This window comes from Thermobia domestica, chromosome 1 (genome assembly GCF_964235325.1).
Source record: "Thermobia domestica chromosome 1, izTheDome1.hap1.1, whole genome shotgun sequence".
Taxonomy (NCBI): Eukaryota; Metazoa; Arthropoda; class Insecta; order Zygentoma; family Lepismatidae; genus Thermobia; species Thermobia domestica.
Window position 1 is genome coordinate 332,950,054 of NC_137454.1, and position 25,052 is coordinate 332,975,105.

The window sequence follows — 25,052 nt, forward strand, 5'->3', positions numbered from 1 at the left end:
TGAGGAGGGATGTATTATGACAATTTGAAAAGTGAAACCCGTGTCTACCCCTCCAGTTTCATAATCATTTACGCCTTGAGCAGACTCCCTTCCCACCCACCCAACTTGCCTACTGAGTTTCCACAACTTTACGACGGCAAATATCTGAATTTGCTTTCTCGGCAGAAGTTGGTGTGATTCATTTGTCAACAAAATACTTCGTAGACCAAAGATAATGATCTTTGAATCCTCAGTATGGAATATTTTTCCAATTGCTTTTCTACATCTTTTGTTGCTTGAAACGGATCTATTCTCCTTCCAAGCAGTAGCTTTAATCTCTTCCACTCACAAATGTACAACCAAAAAAAGTCTAAATGTTTGTTATATATTTGCCTATTTCTTTTGTTTTCCGGAAGGATAGATTTTTTTTTCATTTTGTAATATTTATCACAAAAACACATAGTACGATTTCTGTGGTTAGAACGGATTAATTGTGTGCAGGGATGGCAAAAATCAAGTTTTCGTTGTAAGTTTTTTGAATAACTAGAGTTTGGTTTACCAAAACTCCATTATATATTTGCAATATTCCCGTGTGTCCGTGTGTGACAAAAATAAATAAATAAATAAATAAATAAAGTATTTCATGGATCATCACCAAATTTGGTAAAAATACAAAGAGTCAAGAATTAGGAATTGAGTTTGTTATTAAAATAGTCTTCTCAAACCGAAAGTGGTTTAAATAAACCATTTCCGGTTTGATCATTGATCATCATAGATCGAAAAACGTAATACGTATTAAGATCCGGGTTTCTGTTTCGTAAGAACATATTTAATCTCTATTATTAACTCTCTAAACCGGAAGTGGTTCATTCAACTATAATTTCTCGTATCAATAAATATTGGTATACATAGAGCAAGAGTGGTAAAAGATAGATGAAAGCAGTTTTCTCCAATCGAATAGCTCTCAAGTGTCTCAAAAGTACAGTGGTAGTCAGGGGGCTCACCCGGCTCAAGCTCCCCCCATTAGTGTTGTAATGTTGAAAGTAGATTCTGCTTACATGAAGTATGTTCAATTTGAAATGTTAGAACTTTTCTTTTTAGTTTCCTTAGTAAGCATAAGGGAGCTTGTAGTTTTACTCCAGATGTAATTATGTATATGTGTATGTAGTACTTTGTTCCTCGGTAACTACCAGCTAAATTTAAACCAAATTTGATGCACAAGTACCCAATCATCTAAGGAATAAAGATCACTACATGTGATAGCCGAGCTTTGTCGGAGACAGGCTCTGCTCGGCTTGCCTTGTATGTTCTATTTTATTTCTCCGTAACTACTGGCCGAATATCATCGAAATTTGGTGCGCAGATAGCCCATTGTCCAAAGAATCTCTATACTTGGTGGCCGACTTGGCAAAGGACAGGCTCGGTTCGGCTCTGTTTGTATGTGGTACTTTATTTCTCGGTAACTATTGGTCAGATTTAAATCAAATTTGGTGGTCAAGTATCGCTTAAGGAATGAAGATCATTATATATTATACCCGGGATCGGTCGCCGACAGTCTCGGTTCGACTTGCCTTGTACGTTGTATCTTGTTTTTCGGTACCTACTGGCCGAATATAATCGAAATTTGGTCGACAGGTAGCCCATCAGCCAAAGAATAAGGACCGGTACACTTGGTGGCCGACTCGGCCAAGGACAGGCTCGGCTTTCCTTGTTATGGTACTTCATTTCTAAGTAAATATTGGCCGGATCTGAAGGAAAGGACCCCGCACTTTTCTTATGGAAAGTGGCTTTCGGCTAATGTTGTTGAAACTTCGCTGGTTGATAGTTCTTAACATGTGGATCAAAAGTCTCAATGGGCACAAAGACCGAAATCCACTCCTTCCCCCCCAGAAACCGCCTCCAAGTAGCTGGAGGGGATTGAACTGATTTCAGCATGTAAAACAATTTGTTGTTTTAATCAACTCAATAAGGACCCCAAACAACCACATGTTAGACTATCAAACTACCCCACTTGACACCGCCCTTTGCCCCCCACATATCCCCCCCCCCGCGAATTACCTTACGGATGTTCCATATTACTGTAGTTTATAGTTGCGCGTATGTTGAAATACCTACAGTTTTGGTCTCACCGACGATATAATGGGTTTCACGTATCGGTGATTACGAATCTGAGGTCAAAATTCTTGAATTCAAGATTGCAGATCCAATATGGTGATTAAAAACGTCGAAGCCACAAATCGTAGTAGACTAGTGTTTTCAGATCGCTGTTTAAGTACGCAACATTCCTTGATACTTCAGCCACCAACCATGTAGAATTATTCTACACCCTTGCCCTTCAAAACCTACCACAGATATCTTAATGCTGAACGGTATTAAAATAATTCATCAATTATCTGTTCATTATTTTCATCATTTAGGTTTGCAGCATCTAATGTGGTCCTTAGCAATGAGTCATCGGGATATCTAATATTCTGTAAATGTCGTGCATGGCCTAAATACCACAAGACACTTGCAACGTGCGCACATGTACCTAATGTACGAGCACCGCTTTGACATGTACAGTAGTAACCTTGAATAACATTTTGATCATAATCCTGGTCATTGTGTTAGTAGATAGAGGATACCGCGATGCAATTCCTTTACTGTAATATTTAGGAATTGATCATAGAATGCCCGCACTCCTACTACCACGTGAAAGACAACTATCAACAGAAGATGCGAATACTTCTCGACTAGTTACTAAAAGTCGATGGATAGTCGAGGCAAGAAACGGGCATCTAAGATCTGTTTTTAAGTTTCTAGCACAAACGTTGAATCTGCAACATGCAAAGAAACTGAATAGTTTCTATCGCATAGCAGGAGCTATTTTGAACAGATACCATCCCGTTACTTTCATACAAGATGCAACCATTGAATTAGCTAGAGAAATGAGAAATAAGTCAATCATGCCGAACGTTGTTAAAGCAAGAGTGGAGGTAGATAATGTTATTAGAAGGAACGGTCAATGGGTACCGCTGAATGATCAAGGCCTAATTGATTTCTCTGTACTTAACTTAAACTACTTACGAGATTTGACTGTAGGCACACATCAAGTAGATCTCTCATCCTCTTACGTCCAAGATAAACTAATATGAGATAAAGATGAGCAATTCCAGCTTGACGAAAACGTAACTGAACCGGGATTCCTGCGCATACGTCTCTACTCAAGGTTCCGCAATGCAACTAAGAATCAAGTTTTCATAGCATATGTAGCCAATGATGAAGATGACCAGGATTATGATCAAAATGTTATTCAAGGTTACTACTGTACATGTCAAAGCGGTGCTCGTACATTAGGTACATGTGCGCACGTTGCAAATGTCTTGTGGTATTTAGGACATGCACGACATTTACAGAATATTAGATATCCCGATGACTCATTGCTAAGTACCACATTAGATGCTGCAAACCGAAATGATGAAAATAATGAACAGATAATTGATGAATTATTTTAACACCGTTCAGCATTAAGATATCTGTGGTGGGTTTTGGTGAAGGGCAAGGGTGTAGAATAATTCTACATGGTTGGTGGCTGAAGTATCAAGGAATGTTGCGTACTTAAACAGCGATCTGAAAACACTCTAGTCTACTACGATTTGTGGCTTCGACGTTTTTATCCACCATATTGGATCTGCAATCTTGAATTCAAGAATTTTGACCTCAGATTCGTAACCAACGACCCAAAATACCCTAGTAAACAGCCATTTGTGGCTACATTCAGGAGTTTCGTGTTTTTGATCCGCCATTTTGATCCTCCATCTTGAATTCTTGAACTCTCACCTCAGATTCGTAATCAGCGATACGTGAAACCCATTATATCGTCGGTGAGACCAAAACTGTAGGTATTTCAACACATACGCGCAACTATAAACTACAGTAATATGGAACATCCGTAAGGTAATTCGCGAGGGGGATATGTGGGGGGCAAAGGGCGGTATCAAATGGGGTAGTTTGATAGTCTAACATGTGGTTGTTTGGGGTCCTTGTTGAGTTGGTTAAAAGAACAAATTGTTTTACATGCTGAAATCAGTTCAATCCCCCCCAGCTAATTGGAGGCGGTTTCTGGGGGGGAAGGAGTGGATTTCGGTCTTTGTGCCCATTGAGACTTTTGATCCACATGTTAAGAACTATCAACCAGCGAAGTTTCAACAACATTAGCCGAATGCCACTTTCCATAAGAAAAGTGCGGAATCCTTTGCTAGACAAGTAGCTCATCATCTAAGAACAAATATCACTTAGTTGGTGGCCAAGCCTGGCCATATGCAGACTCGGCTCGGCTGGGATCGGTAACAGAGGCTGTGTTCCGCAGCTACACACACTAGGAGCTTCCGACCACTGGCTGTGTTCACCTGGTCATAATTTATCACAAAGAAAAACAACGATTAGCTATGTCTTTAAAAAAATCCTGGGAGCTCTGGATTTTACCCTACATAAGATTTCATCAAATTATTATATACAGTATCCTTCATCTTTTCAATCTCTTTTTCTGTGGTATTGTTAACTTACTAACTTCGATAAGAAATGGAGCGCATTAAACAAAAAATGTTTGTTAAAATTAAATATATACCTGTAGTGCTTTTACATTACTGAGTTCCAGCTTAGAAGAATTGTTTGTGTGCGCTACTTTGATGTGAGGGGTTCATTAATCCCTGTAGTAGCACCAAATTTATTCAGTGTTAATTTAGTATCATGAGGCAACTGGGATGCTATCTGAACCCAGAGCTATCAAATCCAGTCCGGGAAGCCAAAAATAATGGCGTTTGGACTGTGATTGGCTAGCCACGCGTCACCGAGAAGATAGAGCACCATCTGGCCGACCAGAGATCTTTATGGGCTGTGGCGAAAGGAAATTTAATTGAACTTCCCTTTACTTCTAAGCAAATTTAATCATTTTCTCTATACCGTGCAACTAAAGAAAACTGAAAATAATATTACTCTAGTCAGCCACATGGTGCACATAAGTACCGGTGCTAGTGTTCAGGCATTATGTAGGACCTAGGCTCCAACCTAGAGCCACATATTTTGCTCCCTCTCCCCCGTCTTGAATAGACTATTATAAAATAAATAGATCAATTGTACTAAAAATTTTCTGCGTGGACGTTTCTGTATTACATATTATAATACACTATTGTCTTTTAGTGATATTGCCTAAACGAGCATTCAAAGTGAAATTTTCTGTAGTCGCCACTAAATGCAGAATTCATTGCGACAACAATGTGATCATTGTAATTTACAACACAAGAACTACGAATATATTTTGTTTGGCGGGAGGGAAAGGAGCTGAATTATAGTCTTGGGTGTGAGAATGTTTTCATTTGGCCCTATAAATGGTCAGTTATTCGCTTCGAATGCTATATTTCTGACCTTTTCAGGCCGGTATATATAATGATTTCTAGCGACGAAACCTGAAGTCTAAATCCAGTAACATCCTAGAGCATTTTTTTACGTACATACATATAAATATATTTGGTCTAGGAATTAATTCGTGCGGGTGGACAAGAGATGGCGCAACGAACGAAGCATCCCACAGTTCCGTGTATCCACACATGTGTTGCAAACCCCTGTCATCGCGTATCGTTCGTAGTATAGGGCAGTGGATTAAAGCGTCAACAACACCAGTTTGTAGTTAAGTGAACATGGCGCAATTTGTGCCTGATAAAGCGTTTTTGCGGGGTGTCCTGCTGCATTACTTTAACATGCAGAAAAGTGCGACTGAAAGTCATCGTATTTTGGTGGAAGTGTATGGTGACCATGCTCTAGCTGAGCGAACGTGTCAGAAGTGGTTTGCACGGTTTAGAAGTGGTGATTTCGGCTTGGCAGACCAAGAGCGAGCTGGACAGCCAAAAAAATTTCAAGACGAAGAATTGACAGCATTGCTCGAGCAGGATTCGTGTCAAACGCAGGAACAACTTGCAGCAGCATTAGGCGTTGATCAAACAACAGTCTCCAAACGCTTGAAAGCCATGGGAATGATTCAAAAGATGTCACATTGGGTTCCACATGAATTGAAAGACAGAGACGTTGAAAGATGAAAAACCATTTGCGAATTGCTGCTTCAACGACAGAGCAGAAAGGGGTTTCTGCATCGAATTATTACGGGTGATGAGAAGTGGATCCATTACGAGAACCCTAAACGAAAAAAGGTCTGGGTGAAACCAGGTGAACCAGGTCCATCACAACCAAAACGAGATATTCACTGTGCAAAGGTTATGCTGTGCATATGGTGGGATATGAAAGGTGTGGTGTACTATGAGCTGCTGCAACCGGGTGAAACTATGAATGGAGAACGTTATCGACGACAATTAATGCGTTTGAAGCAAGCTCTGGCCAGAACACGACCAGAATGGGAGAACAGACATGATAAACTTATTGTTCAACATGATAACGCTCGCCCACATGTCGCAAAACCGGTCAAAACCTATTTAGAAAATGTCGGATGGGAAGTTTTACCCCACCCGCCGTATTCACCAGACGTCGCTCCTTCGGACTACTACTTGTTCGATTGCATGAACAACGATTTGATTGGACAGCGGTTTACTTCTTCAGAAGATATCGAAACATGGGTCTCTGACTGGATCGCTTCCAAGGATGAGGACTTCTTTCGCCACGGAATCCGTACATTGCCTGACAGATGGGCGAAAGTGGTGGCTAGCGATGGACAATATTTTTCTTAAGGTATTTATGTATTTTGTGTTTGTACTACAGCTTCAATGTGTGCGTACCAACCGCACGAATTAATTCCTAGACCAAATATATATACAGGGCCGGATCCAGAATTGTCTGAGGGGGTGTACTTATAACCAGGGGTGCCCATTACCCCCAAAGCTGATGGCGCACCCCCCTAAAAACTAATAATCTCTTCCCTCCTCAAAACTCAAGTCCTCTAAAAACAATTGCCCAGTGTAGCAGTAGTTTTTATAGTACTAGTAAGTGTTATTTTTGTTGTTTTTATTTCCTGTAGTAGTATTATAGAATGCTTGTAGTAGTAGTAGGGGCAGTAGTAATTATAAAAATGGCATTACTTTTATTAGTAGTCTTGGTAGTGTACAATACTAAATATGTTCTATAAGGATATTGAAGGGTATAAAAAAACTTCTACACACTGTGTATGGCACAGGTATTCTTTTTTTTACAATTAGTAGTATTATTTTTTTCTTTACAAAATATTGATATAATTCCCTTGTACATGAAAAGTAAGACGTAAGTTACAAGTTATTGAGTTTGATACCAAAAGAAAATGTTATCCTCGAAATTAGCCTACAAAAAGAAGTGATATACAACAAAAAACATTCCTGTAAAAGAGCCAAGTACGAGTGGTCTTAAAAAGAATTGAAATCACAAAAATAGGCGCCAAGTTCTGGTGGACAACAGTTACAAACACTCACTGGCTCACTTCAAATTTAGATTTGAAACTTGGCTGTTGTCTGTAATGTTACCACTAGCTCACAATTATGTCAAACTACTTTACAATTTTCAACAGACAACATAGGCAAGTTTCAAATCTAAATTTGAAAGTGATTCCTTGAGTGTTTGTAACTGTTGTTCACCAGAACTTGGCGCCATCCTTTCATATAGCAACTTGCGCGGTACTTCATTCATAGAGTTTCTAAGCAGGGGGTAGGGGGATTAATTCTCGAGATTAAAAAAAAAAATCACATCGTGTTCCAATGTTATTCTGACGACAGCAAAATTACTTATTCAACATTAGAGTAAAATTCTTCCCCAATCTTTTTATTCCCCCCATTTTTTTCTCGATGGCACAACTTGCGCCATTCATCCCTCTTGTGGGCGGCCCTTCTCTTAAAACGAACCAACCTTTCCTTTCATACGGCTACTTGCGCGGTACTTCATTCATCGAGTATCGAAGCAGGGGGTACGGGCGTTCACCCCGAAAAATTTTTGAAAATTAGCTTCTCAAAATCATGTTTTAATGCTATTCCGACAGTAAAATTGCTAGTTCGAAAGTAGAGTAAAATCCCACCCAAAATTTTTCTCAATGGCGCAGCTTGCACCATACATCCCCCTTGTGGGCGGCCCTGCTTATAACTACCAAAAGAACTAATCATACTGAAACTCTTCAAAGTGACATGTGAAAATATTCTTTACCCCTAACAACACTAATACATAGAACGAAGGAAAATATTTTAAATACGGACGCAAGAGGAATGCTTGACAAAAATGTCCTTCTCTCCTCTTGACTTGTTTTCTTATGTAGTTGACAATAGTTATATTATTTTGCTTGGTGAATCCTTTTCCTCCAACCTTCAGAAAATCAACGCAAACTATTGCTTTTGCAAAGCTCTGCTTTCTTTTAAGCCCCAAATGGAAACATGATGGCAAAAAGTTTCGGAATGTGTTGCTATTTTCACTGCTTGCTTCTAATTTTAGATAGTGTATATTTACAACGAAGGGGTGGGGGGAAGTGCATCTTTGCATCCCCTAAATCCGGCCCTATATATATATATATATTAGGGTGGTCCTTAATTTTTGATTTCCTAATTTCTTTGGACTCACCCCCTAAAATGGTTCCATATGGGACTAAATTAAAGAAGGAGAAAAATTAGCCTCATTGAATAACCTCACAGCGGCCATCTTGAAGTCCGCCATCTTGGATTCAGATGAAAATTTTCAAATAGGAAGACGGTCATGTGACATATCGTTTTGAGGTGGTGTTTCACCAGAAACACAAATCTGGCACTATTTTAAAGATAGCCTTAGTCGTCTAAGAATTATTACCTGTGAAAATATTTCTCTTTTTCACAAGTAATAACTCTTACACAACTAAATGTAAAGACATGAGTTTGGCTCGAAAAGAACAAGAGGGATATGCGCGGCTTTATTAGAAAGAGGAAAGCAAAAGGAAAATGCACTTCTGAAAATGATTTGTGTGAATTTTACACCAAAATACACGGAAGTAAGCATTTCAAGAAATGAAGAGGAAAACCCAGTTGAGTATGTAAGATAAAATGTAAATATGTGTCTGTGTGCACCCGGACCCTGCAAGACATGTAAAAGAGGAAAAACTAATTTTAAAACTCCTAAACAGGTTGCTGCTCTTGATCGATACAAGTCCACTGATAGAACGAGAATACATATTCTCGGCAGAAACATTAGGCCATAATGTAAAAGAACTAGTAAAATATGCATCGATGCTGAGAGAAAATCCGTAGCGGAGTTGCATAAGACCACAAAAACAGTTTCGGAGTGCATCAAGTGCGTTAGTTGTGCAATGAGACGGAAAACTACTGCCGAATTTGACTGGTAGAGAGACTATCGACGGGTTATCAGTATTTATTACAGGACATGCTCATGAGAGGCTAATTGGTGTTCTCAGTTTGTCATCATCAAGAGGACAACGAAATATTGTTTCTACTACAGTTCATTAGCTTGAAGAATGGAACTTGGTAAAGTTCGTGCAGGCAGTTTGTTGTCACACTATTTTCTGCAATATGTGTCATGTGAACGGTGCTTTCATTCTGCTAGAGCAGATGCTCCAAAATGATCTTCTATACCTTGATTGTAGACACTACATTTATGAATTGGTTTTAAAATGTGTATTTGACAAGTGTTGTGTTTCGTTTGCATCTGGACCGGACGTTCCCCTATTTAAGCATTTTCAGAACGCTTGGTCTAAAATAGATTGTACTAACTTTATTCCAGAATTGATGATGATAATGACGTAAGGAACAACATTTCAGATGTAAGAAATGAAGTATTGAATTTTGCTATCAAACTTATAGAAGCAGGACACCGCAGAGAAGATTACAGTAAATTTTTAGAACTGACATTCTTGGATGGCATACCTTCTTGAAGAGTTTTCTTTCGTTTACCTGGAGCAATTCACCATGCAAGGTAGATGGGAAAAGCAATATACTGTTTAAAAATATTTCTCTTTCGCCAACATTTTCGTTTAACGAAGCAAATAGAAACGGGTCTTCGGAGATCATGAATTTTTCTGATACGACTATATGTCCAAGCTTGATTTAAATGTGATCAAGTATCCCATTCACCATTACAAGACCTGCAATTTTTGAAAGCTTTGTACAGTTATAGGCAAATAGATAATGAATTATCTGAAGTGGCTCTTTCTAAATTTTCTCGACATCTGTGATACTTGAAGGAGGAATACGTAGCATTCGAGTTTTTTGATGATGAAGTTAACATAGTGGAAAACAAGAATTGGTTGAAAGAATTGAAACTGTAAGGAGAAATCGTGAAGCAGCAAAGAGGCTTGAGGCAAGGATAATACCATAAAAATTCTTGCAAAAAGAGAAATCAGTGATTTTGATACAACAAACAATTTTTTTCTCGTGATTTAAAATAACCAAAGGGTTTCTTGAGTGTGATCCGATTTCATGGTCAGATAACAATGACTATCTTCAAGGAAAGACAATAGTTAAATTCATCTCCGTAATAAACGATGCAGCAGAAAGGGGAGTGAAACTAACAGAAGATTACAACATCGTTTTTACGAAAAATGAGTATCAGAAACAGTTTCTTTTGCACATAGTGAATTCTCATAAATAATATTTTCCTAGATGTGACAAAAGTGAACTGTGTAGTATATAAGATTGGAAACCTATTGAAAACTTACCCCAAAGCTACAGTACTACATAAATAAGGGATATTTCAATTTCTTCCATGTTATATTTTTTCTTTTTCCTCATACTGGTCTATGAATCATCTTGATGGAAAAACTTATTGGTAGTTCATGGGGAAACAAAGATTTAACTTTCTCTAGCAGTTTGTTTCCAGTTTATGTAAAATACTTCCAAAATTCACACAAATCTGTGGTCCATAACTACAATAAAATAACATTGCATCGAAGCATTTCGTTTTTCACACGTAATAACTCTTATAAGATTATTGGTAGCTTGAAAATAATACGGGATTTGTGCTTCTCGGAAAACGCCACCTCAAAATGATACGTAACATGACCCTCTTCCTATTTGAAAATTTTGACCTGAATTCAAGATGGCGGACTTCAATATGGCCGTGATGATAATGCTATACAAAATTAGATTGGGCATTTCCTCTAGTTCCATTATCCAAGATATCTTTCCATTCCCTTAAGCCGTTTGTAAATTACATGAGTTTATTCCCCATATACTACAGGTGTATGTATTGTAAACGCATTCAAAATTTTAGGTCGTTTGGGGCATCATTTAAAATTATTCAATGGATCTAATTTCTCTCCTGGCTTAATTTTGTCCCATATGGAACCATTTTAGGGGGTGAGTCCAAGGAAATTCCTAAATTTATTTTTCCCCATATAAATAAGGACCACCCTAATATATATATATATATATATATATATATATATATATATATATATATATATATATATAGGTGGATAGATAGATAAATAGATAGATAGATAGATAGATAGATAGATACAGTGGCGGATCCAGGATATGACCAAGGGAGGGGCTAAGCCATAGCTTCCAGCTTTATCCAGTGTAAAGCAGAATTGAAGCCCATTTTAACCAGTGTATACCTGAGCGTCAAGGGGGGACTATATCTCTTACAGCCTTCCCTCGGATCTGCACCTGTATACAAGGGCACCGATTTCTCTGTAAAATGGGGGCCCATTTAGATGGAGAAGGCATATATGAGGATTTTAAAAAAAATTGCATTCAAATTATTCCATATATTATATATTCTTAAATACGGGAGCAGGAAAATTGGTGTAGGAATCCGGTGTAAGAAAACTCGGTGTAAGAAAATTCGGTGTACAGAAAATTGGTTGTACGGAAAACTCGGTGTGGGGAATGTTAGGTGCAAAGAAAGATTCGTTGTAGTAGACCGTAGGATTTATTAAAAACTCAACTTTGAGGATAAATGAGCGTATTAGTTATAAGTTCAAACTTTGTGTAAAACGTACTTTTACTATTAAAAAAATGTGATCGTGAAATAATTTGAATTATAGATTTTGACGGATTTTAATATTTCATGACTCGTACATGACGAGAAATTAGTTTTTCGATGTCTGCCCTAATGATTTAGCGAAGCATAGAGGCTACTGCATTCAATGTACCAACATTTAATTTGAAACTATCTTTATGCTGTAATAGAATTTTCGACTTCCAAAAGTAGAGGTAGGTTACTGAAGGAGTAAAGTTGAAAACTGAAGATTTTTAAAAAATAGTTCTAACGATTTTATTTATATTTTATAAGTAAATGTTTAAATCTAAATGCTTCAAAATCTTCATAGTTTATTTATTTATTATATTTTACTCATAATTGTAAAAATAAATGCAACTAAAACGTCTAGATCTGATTGGAGAAGAAGTCAATAAGGAGAAAATAGGATTACAGTACTGGCTTAGCTTAACTTACATTATTGTAACATTAAGAGTACATTATTGTAACTGTGTCCTGATCATATCGATAGCACAGCATAATTCTCAATACAACGTCCCAGTTTCCTGTTTCTTATTGACCGTCACGAGGTTGCCATCTAACGAAGAAACTCAAATCTGCACACGGCATCTCACCTAATTCCAATTCGGTACAGTGGCGAATATTTGCTGTTTTTCTAGAGGCGTGGCCGATATCACCACAAATGAATTTAAACCAGAAAACATAGTTCCATAAATCTCCCAACGTTCCTTGATCATTTGCCACAAACCGCATGAAAACTGGACTTCAGTTAGAAATTCTAGACCCAAATGAAATGCGTGAATTTTAAAAGGATCACTTTGTATATGTTCTATGATGTACTATAGGAAAGGTGTTTTTAGTTGTTCCTATAACTATTCTCTGAACTTATAGTTGTAATTGTTTTGTTTCTGACAAAAAGTGTCAGCTTCATCGTGTGATGAAAAGTAGTTTATAGTGTACCGTAAGTCAAGTTTTTAAAAATAATGTGATGCATGTATCCAAAAGTTAAAATATTACAAAAAACTTAGTTCCATCTTCACCTACCAAATTGACATTATAATTTTTATAAAAAAATGATTTTTTAAATTCTCAATTCATGGTTTCATTACAATAGTAATACCCCGCAAAAGACATGCAAGAGGTATTGGATTCAAGGCAAACAAAAAAAATGCTTTTCTTGAAATAGGTAATAACATTTTATTCGTTACATTTTATGGTTTTCGTTTTCACAATATGAAGTGTCGTAAATTATCGTAATTGGTAATATTCAATATGTATTACACCGAATCTACCTTACACCTAAATTTCCTCACACCTAGTTTTCCGTACACCGAATTTTCCTACACCGAGTTTTCTTAGAAGGAATTTTCCTACACGGAATTTTCCCACACCAAATTTTCCTAGACCCCTTAAATACAATAAGGGGCCCACAAGAGCTTTTGGGGGCCCGGGTCACCTTGGTCCCCTCAGGATCGGCGCCCATGCCTGTATATATATATGTGAAATTCTTGTGTGTAAGCGCCTCCTTGATGAGTTTCTCGCTACGCAACTGCAAGAATATCTTTCATGTCCTCTATTGATCTTTAGTTGAAACCGAAAGTCGTAGGAATGAACCACTTCCGGTTTCAATAGTCATATCCATAGAACAGGGATTGTAACAGTAAGAAGCGATTTTCTGTATTCTATTCGGCGTTCTAAAAGTAGCTGCCATCTTTGTCTTAAGCCTCTATTTAAACGGGAAGTGGTCGAAAATCAGAAACTTTCTGTTTTAACATTGAGAGTTATAGAATAAATCTGTAATAGATAACAAGAAGTTGATTTCTGCGATCAGTTAAGCGTCCCAAAAATATACATTTCGTCTGTTTTCTAATCTACTAAAATTGGAAGTGGTAGAAATCTATTACCTTTTGCGGTTCCAATATTAATTGTGAAAATATTGGACTACAGAAACCTACTTGTTTTATGAACGTTTTTTTTTTTTTTTTTACTTTGTTGAGTAGCCCTGTATTTTCTTTTTCAAATTAAATAAGTCAAACTCGAGTTCATACGTAAACTAGTTTTACAAATGATTTACCAGTAGTAGGCTGAGTAGTGCAGATTATTTACCACTCTGCCTATTCAGTACTGTTTAAGCTTGACTAAGTCAAACAGGAACAAAGGGTTATGAATTAGGGAAACTAATATATAACAGTTGCCGTATACTGGTTTGATGGCTTGGGCTACCACTGACCTTTATAACACCTGTACATTTTTATTATTATTATTATTATTATTATTATTATTATTATTATTATTAATAATAATAATAATAATAATAATAATAATAATAATAATAATAATAATAATAATAATAATAATAATAGCTCTTCTTTGGAGTAATGAGCAGTTGCTAGTTGGGAGTAGTTCCTCTTTAGTAACGCCTATGCTCTTCCTGCTGGTCTAAAAACCTATAGCCCGCTCCTTTGATGGACGTGGTCCTGGGACGATTTTCGGTGGAAGAGGTTGAAGGCATTACGATGGTTTAGATCCTACCTTAGACTGTTGGTCTACATCTCCTGTAGCCTCGGTGCTACACCGGAAGGATGTCAGTGTTGCTCGGTGAACACTTCTGTCGAACAAACAAGCAAATAATAATAATAATAATAATAATAATAATAATAATAATAATAATAATAATAATAATAATAAAGAAACGAAATGAAATCTTTAAGTTTTACCTCCCACGGTTATGCCGGTTATTCTAAAGGAGACGGTGATGATGGTGAGAAATGAATGAAATGGTGGAATGAAGAAAGTGGGAGGAAACGGGAGAACCCCTAGAAAACCCACGTACACGATGTTTGTCCACCACAAAATTCACTTGGCGTGGGCGGAGATTGAACCAGGGACCCCATGCACCAAAAGTGAACGCTCTTCAACTGAACCACCGCTTCCTCTTGTAAGAGAAAGAGTAGAGATGAAGTTTAAGATCAAATTTTCATGCTACATCAATCATTTCCATGTTGAACAAATATAGTTTTATTGAGAAAGTGTACAAATATATATAGAGTTAGGATGTTTTGAGGGGAATCCAGACCCGTTAGACCCCGTTGGTGTGTCACTGTGTGCGAGTTATAAAGAACGCTGAAATAGGCGATTAGCAACAAAGGAGTCCAGTATAAAAGAGCCTTGGCAACGTAACGTAAATAATGAAACAAGTAATTATAACTACGTCGATTATCAGAAAATACTGTAAAACACAAAATTTGCATTGCTTTGATGCAAACCGCTACGGAACGAAACTCAAGATGCCCGACACAGTTCCCAAATACTCCCAAAATGCGTTGTCATTCTCGTATAATTTTATGTTACCTTCGCCCACGCCCAAATATGAATGCTCTGTCACTGAGCCACGCAGTCCTTTGTCGTTGAACAGGATTGTGTGAAAATACATCATGGAGAACGCATAAATGCGATTAGTATTTTGTTCAAGAGTTCAAGTTAAAATATTCCTTACATCTAGCCGCGAAATACAAACAGTGCATTTGCTCCAGAAGTGGTGAATGAACACATTACATGATATTGGTTTGTAAACTTTCGTGCCAGTGAAAATATTGAAAAGTAAACCCCGCATCCACCGACCAATAGCATATTCTTATGAGCTCCTTAGGATAACTGTGAAAGCAGATCTTCGGAAAAGTATTCCTAAAATTGTAAACGAATTTGATACAGATCATGACACTATTGTTCGAGGTTCCACACAATCAGCAAGTACAAAAAGTTGGATTAATGGCTATATGAGTTGACATCGGATAATATCGCCGTTGAAAGGTATGCTATTCTTTGAGTGTATGGAATAACCGAGACGTTTTCCTGCATTAGATTGTAAAAAATAGATCTACAATTGTAAACAATCAGGACTTTAGACAACAATCGAAAACGATCAGGACAGTAGTTGTATCGTGATCACTTCAGGAACATATTTTCCAATACCACCACCCACCCGCAGAAGGGGTTGATATGATAATGTTTTATGGTGGAGGTGATCCATCATGTCTTTTTGTGTCGAGGAGAAATTATCACTGCGGATCGTTCAACGGCAAGAAAGTGGAAAGAAACGGGAGAATTCACGCACGCGAGACTTGTTCACTATAAAAGCCCACTTGCGCGAGCTTGGATTGAACTGAAGATCACACGAACCAGAGGTGAATGCTCCATTGCTCCATTGCAGCCACTGCAGCCCCTTGTCATTGAACAGAATCCTGAAGGTGTATCACCGAAGGCGCATTGGCTAATAAATATCGAGGATCTTATACCTTTTACCACTGGTTTCTCAGTCCTCATCAGATAATGTTAATTTTATTTCATGAATATCTAATGAAGCATGGTACTCAACAACTAAAGATGCTCCAAATGTACACAGAAAAGCAATAGAACGTGGATGATTGTTTCAATTTTACATTTAATCTTAGATCAAGAATAACGAACATTTTTTGGAACATTGAACATTGTCGGCACCAATTTGACCTTTGCGAACAGATGTGCTGCTCACAGGCAGGGATTTCCTTCCCCCCTCTCAAGACCTTTTCCAATTCATTCTCGTTCTGCCTCCAGCACTTTGTAGAGAATATTTTCAATGGTCTTATCTGGAACCACTATTCCATTTCTAAAAGAACTGAAAATAATTTAAAATACTACTACTAGTCTAACATTATCTAAAAAAGAAACTAAAATTAAGTATAAAATAAATTTAATTTGTGCTCTACTTCCACTAAACACCAACTCGTGCTTCTAGAAGTAATACAAATCTTTATTGAGATTTTAAATTCTGCGGACCCAAATATTACTTCTTGCCCTTCCAGGGAAACTTCCCAGTTACGGTGCTGTCATCTTCATAGCATTATACTATTTGTAGCCATACAATCAGCAATTATATACAGCCTGCGGAAGAATAATACACAAGTATGCAATGTACTTCATTATAGCAAAGGAGACCATTTTTTTAATAAACACGAGTCGTAAAATACCTTTCTTCAAAGCAAAGATGGCACCTATACTGAGTAGAACAATATTGTCTCGAGATGCGACTGAGACTCGATGTGTCGAGACGAGACAGAGATAAATTTATAATTCGAGACGATACCAAACCAGTCCAAGCCAAGAATACTATTGCAAGGAGTGAGTGTTCTGTATAAAACGATTTGTATAGCAACCTTAGAAAATAATATAAAATTTCATTTTTCTAGAAACAACGGGCATAAAGTAAAATCTCCGAGATACCCTATTATAATAAGAGTGGCTATAAATTGGATCCGTATCTGTTAAAATTCTACTATACTGTAAATAGAGTTACACAGAAATTGTACATTTTACATTTTTGCTTCTTTCGGTGTAAAATACAAACTGAAATCTAAATAATATAAAATTGTTACATGATTTTCTCGGGAGAATTCTAAACTTCTGGGGTATTTTCCATCAGGCTAACCTCTGGATTCCTTCCTGTTCAGCTGTTGTACGAAGTTGCAAGTTAATGGTACATATTGATATGACGTATTCGACAATCTCTGCTTAATAATTCGAAGGGGATATTGCCACTTACGGAGTTAGCTACAAAATGTTCAGATGTGTTGTTCCTTTCGCGGGTTTCCGCAGGAAAGAAAAAAGCGTTCATATTTTATCGTTAGTATGTACATTTATGTCCAAAATTATTGTCGCATGTCTATAAATATGTTGTTTTAGGAATATAATTTGATAACGAAATCGCCCGGTATTTCTTATAATATTTGTATGTGTATAATCGGCAAAGACCTGTATGTGGCAAATTTCATGTCAAAAGAGCAGTAAATAAGAACAATAAAACGAAAATAAAACTTTCTTGTCCATTATCAAGATTTTGTTTCATTCATTCTAACTTTTGTATTTATAATTCTTTCCCTATGAAATTTACCACAAGTATACATACATTGGTACATTACATTTCCCGATATACACATTTCAAGATTATACACATTTCCCGATTATACACATAGTATACATTTCCCGATTATACACATAGTATCAGTATTAAAAGTACCCTGGAAAATCTTTATCAAATTATATTCTTACAAGAAGACAGTTATAGATATGCGACAATCATTTTGGACATGAGTGTACGTATGCACAAGTTAAAATGAGTTAGACGTTCTACCTCTTCTCACACTGGCATTGAAAGACAAACTTCATATCTTATTTTATCGTTGTAATGTACATATAAAAGAAGCTACAACTGAATTAGTCATATTGATCTATTTTTTGATTTAGCTGCAAAATATTTCGGGAGGGGCCATTAACTCTTTACACCAGTTTTCAAAGAAAAGGAAAATGACCGTCCTTTATTTATTGTTGCGATGTTTGCACTAAGTTTCAAGTAAATTGGATGTGGTTTTCTATATTATTTAAAACTAGCTCCAAAAACTTCCGGAAGGTCTTTTGCCCCCTTAATCTGATTTTTGAGAGAAAAGAGAAAAGCGCATTCCCTTATCTTGTGTATATTGTTTGTATGATACAAATTTTCGCTGAGATCATACACGTATGTATACTTCTAATCTTTTCTGGTGCTCATGGTTTGCATTAATGAACATTTTCTTTTGGCCCAATAACAAAATGATTGGAGGGACTTTTCTTCCCTCAGACGAGAGTTACCACAGAACACACACTATATATATATATATATATATAAGGAGTTTGTTTTTGTGCCGCGTGAGGTCTCAAGGGGGAAGGCGTTTACCGAGACATGTAAAAAATAGTAGAAAATAACAAAGTGTCAAGTTTTCGCGACCACTGAGATCAATTGTAAAACACCGATCGGAATAACTTCCAAATTCACCCCATTCGGCTGCGGGCCGGGGGTCACTGAGGATACCGAGAAACTTAAATATAATCATATATGACCGATATTCGTATCAAATGCATAGTTTTCGCGGTCGCTGAGTTCAATGATGATACTTCCATTAGCGATGACTTTCTAATTCAGCTACCATTGTATGCGGGCTGGGGGTCACCTGCAGAGGGAGATCGTAACGCCCACTTCCGCCTAGTCTCCTCCATATGAACCAAATTAAGAGTTTTTAAAACAAAAAACAAAACAAAACTTAACAATCCAATTAATAACTCAAACAGCCAATCTGGGCTCATTCGAATAAAACCTGACATAGTGAGCTTGATGGGGCTGTCTCATATCACGAATCCACCTCGATGCAAGTAGCAGATAATCGATCCAAATTTCACATCAAATATTTCAAACAAGGTAAACACTTCAAAAATAAACTGATCAAACAATAAAAAACCAATGATTCAATTTTTCATAAATAACAATTTTATTGCAAGCGATATGAGGGTGGTGTATATGCTCTAAAACGTTTGAATAATACATATACACAGTATTAAAATAACAAGTCAATTACCATTAGAGATTTCGATTATCTAGTCTGCAAATTATTCGTCCAATTTCAATCTAATTAATTTAACCTCTGGCTTATAATCTCAAATATCAATTAAATTCCAAATCTATCAAAACAATTCAGAAAGAACAGTAATTAAAAATTTAATAAAAAATCAGGAAAATTTAAAAATATCAAAACTGGAATTCTTCTCTAACAAGATTACTCCTAATCCCTAATTTCTGTCGTCAAATCTAGCTAATGAACTTTGTCCACATCAGTCTTCAAATATTTCATAGAACAAAACCCTGTCTTTAATAATAATTCAAAAACTGACTATTCACTTTAAAAATTAACCAAAATACCAAATATTGAACCTTTTGACAACTGGAGAGAAATCGACTATAACTCAGAAATAATCGAACTCAGAATATTTTTTTATTTCGGCAATGCTGCAGGTTTAAGGGTAGAAAGCACCCTTTGAACTGTAGGAGTGTTCTCCAAGCAGACATAAACAATAATTTAATGTAGAAAAAACATACTGCCAGCGGGGTTAGAAAGGCTGATGCAGAATCTGACGTTTCAAAATGGCGTATCCAATATGGTAATTAGAATTACAAAAAGTCTTCTGGTTTGAAATGCTCTGTAGTTAGGCAGGAACAATCATAGTTGGCAGGGGTTATTGCGAGAAGGTTGCTGACCGATTTGAAACTTCTTTCTGTACGTATTCTAACAGGATGCTTGAGTAAAATGCGTCTCTGCGCCTATCACTGTTAGGGGTGCTTATTTATAGTGACTCCCTCGTCTCTCAATATTCGAGGTCGTTATTGGAAATGAGTCCTTTCGCCTCTCACTAATCGGTGTGTTTATTTAAAGTGAGTCCCCTAGGTTCTCACTACGTCAGAACTTCATATAACCTCAATTGTTATAATTATGAATTTATCGAGAAAACGTTTTACAGTAATGATATTCCGCAAAAAATGTGTGATGTATAAACATCGTTTACACCACACACACTTATTATGGAAATAACTGTAAACAAAACGCAATATGTTGCAGAATCTTTGAAACAAAATGTTACGAGATTTTCAAACGGAGGCGTTTTTCTTTTTAACCGATATTGTACCACGAATGCCTAATAAGATTTACAAATCTGGGAGAATAAAACTGATTATGAATCAGTGATTGAACCTTTATTATGTTATTGTTGTAGAGAAGGACAATATCAGATAAATGTCTCAAGAAGTTTTTCCACGACCTAAAGAAGAACAAATCAAGAGGCTGGATCATACCAGTTGTTCTTGCAGGAAGGGTTTCTATTTTAAGATACTCTTTCGTTCTTTAAAATAGATTCAAAAGTTGATGAATTATGATCACTAAACGAATCAAATAACAAAATGGACTTCGCATTAGACGCTGGGACAAAAAACCTCTTGAAACCATGATCTAACAAGACTTGTTGTTAATTTTCCGTAGTTTGGTTCTTTCACAAGGACATTTTCAGATTTAAAGAGTTTGTCTTGGACTATGGTGAGAGGCAGGGGAAACTCACTTTCAATAATCACTCCGGATAGTGAGAGGTGAACTGACTCACTTCAAATAAGCACCCCTAATAGTACGAAGCGCAAGGATATATTTTAATCAAGCATCCCGTTAAAGTACGTACACAAAGGAGTTTCATATATGTCAGAAACCTTCTCGCAATAATCCCTGCTAACTGTGATTGTTCTTGCCTAACTACACAGCATTTCAAACCAGAAGACTTTTTGTAATTCTAATTACCATATTGGATCCGCCATTTTGAATTTTGTAATTTTGATGTCAGATGTGTTTCAGCTGTTCTAAAAGCCGTCTGGCAATATGTATTCCTCTACATTAAATGATTGTTTTCTGTTTATGCTTGGAGACCACTCCTACCGTTCAAAGGGTGGATTCTAACTTTAAACCCTCACCATTTCCGAAATAAAAAATGCGTTCGATTATTTTTCGATGTTCCAGAAGTATGGAAAGTTTCATTCAAACCGGTGAGTGACACTTCCGTAAGTCTCCTGGTTAGTTGCAGCAAGTGATCTGATAGTAGTGGCAGAACACCTATGATGGTGATGATGAGTACTCTTTCTAGAATAAAGTGTAACCAACTGGCGATGCAAATGTGAACTTAAACCTAAAGACTAGTAACCGCTGTGAATTCTTGCTACGCAACTGGCGCGGGAATCCAGAATAATTTTCAATAAAATATTGGCATTAACAATGTGTCTGGTTGGAGTTTCAAAAATCTGGCAAATCTACTCATACTACTTTTTTGGTGGGGATGAGCGGTTTATATTTTAAGCACATTTGATATGGTTGTGAGCTTTCAAGGTCACGTACATTGCGTGTTAGAGAAGTATATCTAGATGTATTTTTATATAGTTTTTGCATTCAAGTAATATTTCTTAATATTTACTTACAGTGGAACATCTTGTAGGAGTTATCCGTAATGCGATCAATGGTTTGGTGAACTATTTTTGGTCTAATTCTCGGCAAGGTAAGTACTGTAGACTACTGTACAAAGAGTATGTTTCCTTGACATTGTCTTGAAGAACGAAAAACAGGGGATATACATATGATGAACATGAGAAATAAATCTAGCAGTGTCACAGTGTACAGCACATGAAGGAGTTTCATGTCACAGTTTTCACAGTGTGCAAAGGGAATATTTTTACGGCTCAAGGATGTAGTCTACCCATCAGCACTTCTCCACATTTCGCATTGTTCATCACTCCCACAGAAACGTGAGCGTGCTATAAATTTGGTTCTAATCAGATAACCCTATCAACTTGCTCCTAAAGCTTGCCATACAGACACAACAGGTGTTGCTACTTGGCGTGAGAGTCCTAGATTTACTGCACTATTAAAATAGCCTCCATCAACTTTATCGTTAAACTCACTATAGCCCAGAAGCTAAGAGGTTAGCGCGTGTCTGAGACTTCAGAGACCCACGTTCAATTCCTGACCGAAGTTAATTTGGTTCGGATCTCATGTTAAGCAGTATGTCCATGTCTCATATAGCCACGCTGTTAAACTCTAAAAAATCAAGAAAATCACCATAGCTAACTTGAGCTTGAAAAGAATAATCCTCCCAAGGATAGTATATACTAAGTTTTCTGCTGAACTTGAGCACGATGATTATTAGTTGACCGATAACCAGAATGGATGGAACAATTCCCCTTGCAAACGATTCTTCCGGTTGGTATATGTTTTACTGTAAAGTTGTGCATCAGTTACCCTTCAAAACTGCTTGTCAATATCTATTACCGTGTTTACTCTACAGTGAACAACACAAAAACTTGAAGTGGTTGATTTCTGCCACTGTCAGTTTGAACACTGAGATAAGAGTGAAGATGGTACCTATCTCAGAGAGGTAAATCGATGTAAGAAAATTGCTTCTCACTATCTCTTATCGCTATTCCCCTATGTTAATGAGTATTGAAATCGAAATTTATAATGCATTTAAATTACTTCCGGTTTTAGCTGAGAGTTACTGATAGGCATGAAATGTACTCTTGGGATGCTTAATCAATTGCAGGAGACCCCTATTCGTTGTTATTGCTATCTATTATCGTTTTTACTTATAGTGATCAAGTTAAAACCATGAATGGCTTATTTCTAGCACACGGTGGGTGGGTCATCTCCACCGACGAACTCGATTTCTAAGTTTTGACCTTCCATATCCTGCAAAAATTGATTGTGATTCATCAATATATTTTTTTGTAATTTTGTGCCTCCTGGGCGGATATATGGGCATACAGAGTATACATATATGGGAGCTTTTCGTAAACCAACCTCCTTAAGAATGAATTAACTTCAAAAACTAATACTAGGTAGAAAAATTAAAATAAAAACACCAGATAATTCTTCCTTGTTAGCTCCTCAGAAGAAGTTCAAGTCATTAGACATTTGCTTTTCCCCTTCTTTTGTGAACAGTGTAGTATTTTTACTGTTCTTATTTTCTTCTTTGTATGTAAGCCAGAGTAGCATTCTAGTGTTTCTAGTGTTGGTTCTTAAACGATAATCTAAATATACTTCCCTATTTTAATTTTACATTAAATGTTACCAAAGGTAGATAAAAAATTAATTTATGTAGGTACACATTCCTGCAATTTCTTCGTTGCTACTCTATAGACAATTCTCTGTCTCTGCCTCAAGAAAATAGTGCTTTTACTACCAAGAATACGAAAACGTGAATCTGTTAATCAAAATCGATAGTTTTTACTTATTCACTTCAATTGATTGTACTGCAAGACTGGAAATTATTTTCAGTCGATTTATTGGTAGTACATGATTATTTCAAATTGATTACAATTAGATTTGTATGCAAATTTTAACCCAAACAAGCTACTCTCAGATGAACAATCAAGAAATTATAGTTTGACTGAAAGAAATTCTAGAAACTCTTAGTCTGCTATCAATATATTAATGTCTGCTGCTGAACATATTTGGCCTATTTTCCAGTCAATGTATGCTAACTCAAAACCATTCATTTTATAAAAGTTCCTCTTGGAAGTTAGCTTTTGGATGCCTAAACTTTGAATAGATGAAGTTGTCAATGAGAGAACATATTTGACTCTTTTACACCAAAACAAGAAGTACATTTATGAAACTTTTAATGTGTAAAAAGAAAATATTTACAAACATTTTGATATCGATCCCTTTCCACTACCCCCACTACATTCTGTACCCGATATCTTGTTTCCAGATGTCAATGCTTTTAAATTTGTCATTGATGAATTGCCCCGTTTAATGTGTAGAAGAATCTCAATATGGAATATGTTAAATTTTTGTATGATTATATATCTGCCCAGAGCTGTTATTCCAGAAAACTAGCAAGAGAAACATCCAGACAGCTGTTTTTGTCTTCATCGTAATGGTTCAGTGTCGATTCCTCTATGTCACAGAGGAAACAAAATAGCATGTTCCCTGCCTTTTGTGCGACTCTAACAAGGTAGGGTACCTCGGTGTAACACGCCGATTGTGATAAGATTGCACAGACATAGAGAATATCGAAAAAGAAGCGACACGTACTTTTTTATATCGGCCAACAAGCACATTGAAAGGGTCAAATAGGAGCATGAAAATGGGTTCAAAATGAGATTATGAGGAATATACTGAGAACGAGAAGAGATATCGGAAAATGTTAAATGTACGAAATACTTCCCATGGTCCACGCAAGGCAATGAGATAGAACGCACCCATGCGAAGAAAGCAGAACATCCGGAAATGGACCATTCACGTCTACAGTAAGAGACACTTCTGGATGGTACACCGATATTGAGATTTACGGCAAGAGTGCTCCACTAGTTGAGTCCGATGCATTTGTCGGGAACTATTGCAACCGAATTAGCTTTAAAGGAAGGTGGGTGGCACAATCGCCACGCAGTGAAAATTCCCGTACATTGGTGGCCCGTACTACCATCTACAGCGTCATTTCTCCAAAATGAGATGAATCTCAGACGTGTAGTTCTTATGGCAAACATATTATTGATATTTATCCTATTCGTGAAGATAAAGTGCAATAAACAGTGAAAGTTTAATCCTGTTACTGTTGGAATGAACACTTTTTCAGTCGTTTAAACTGAAATGCCTTTGTAGAGCCTTAATAAATATTCTGTCACTTCAGCGGGGTAGGAAGAGCGAATCGCTCATTCCTTCAGTGTGAAAACACATACTTTCAATCAAATGCTTAGTGATAGTAAGCCCATTGGTATAGCACTT

At 36.8% G+C, this 25,052-nt stretch overlaps 1 protein-coding gene across 1 annotated transcript in view; it reads left to right on the forward strand.

Moving 5' to 3' along the window:
* LOC145681133 (uncharacterized) overlaps positions 1 to 25,052 on the forward strand; it is a 122,124-nt gene that overhangs the window by 7,218 nt on the left and 89,854 nt on the right. Inside the window, exon 3 of the mRNA XM_081752565.1 lies at positions 21,751 to 21,825. Within this exon, the coding sequence (XP_081608691.1) occupies positions 21,751 to 21,825 (75 nt within the window). The remainder of the gene's footprint in view (positions 1 to 21,750; positions 21,826 to 25,052) is intronic.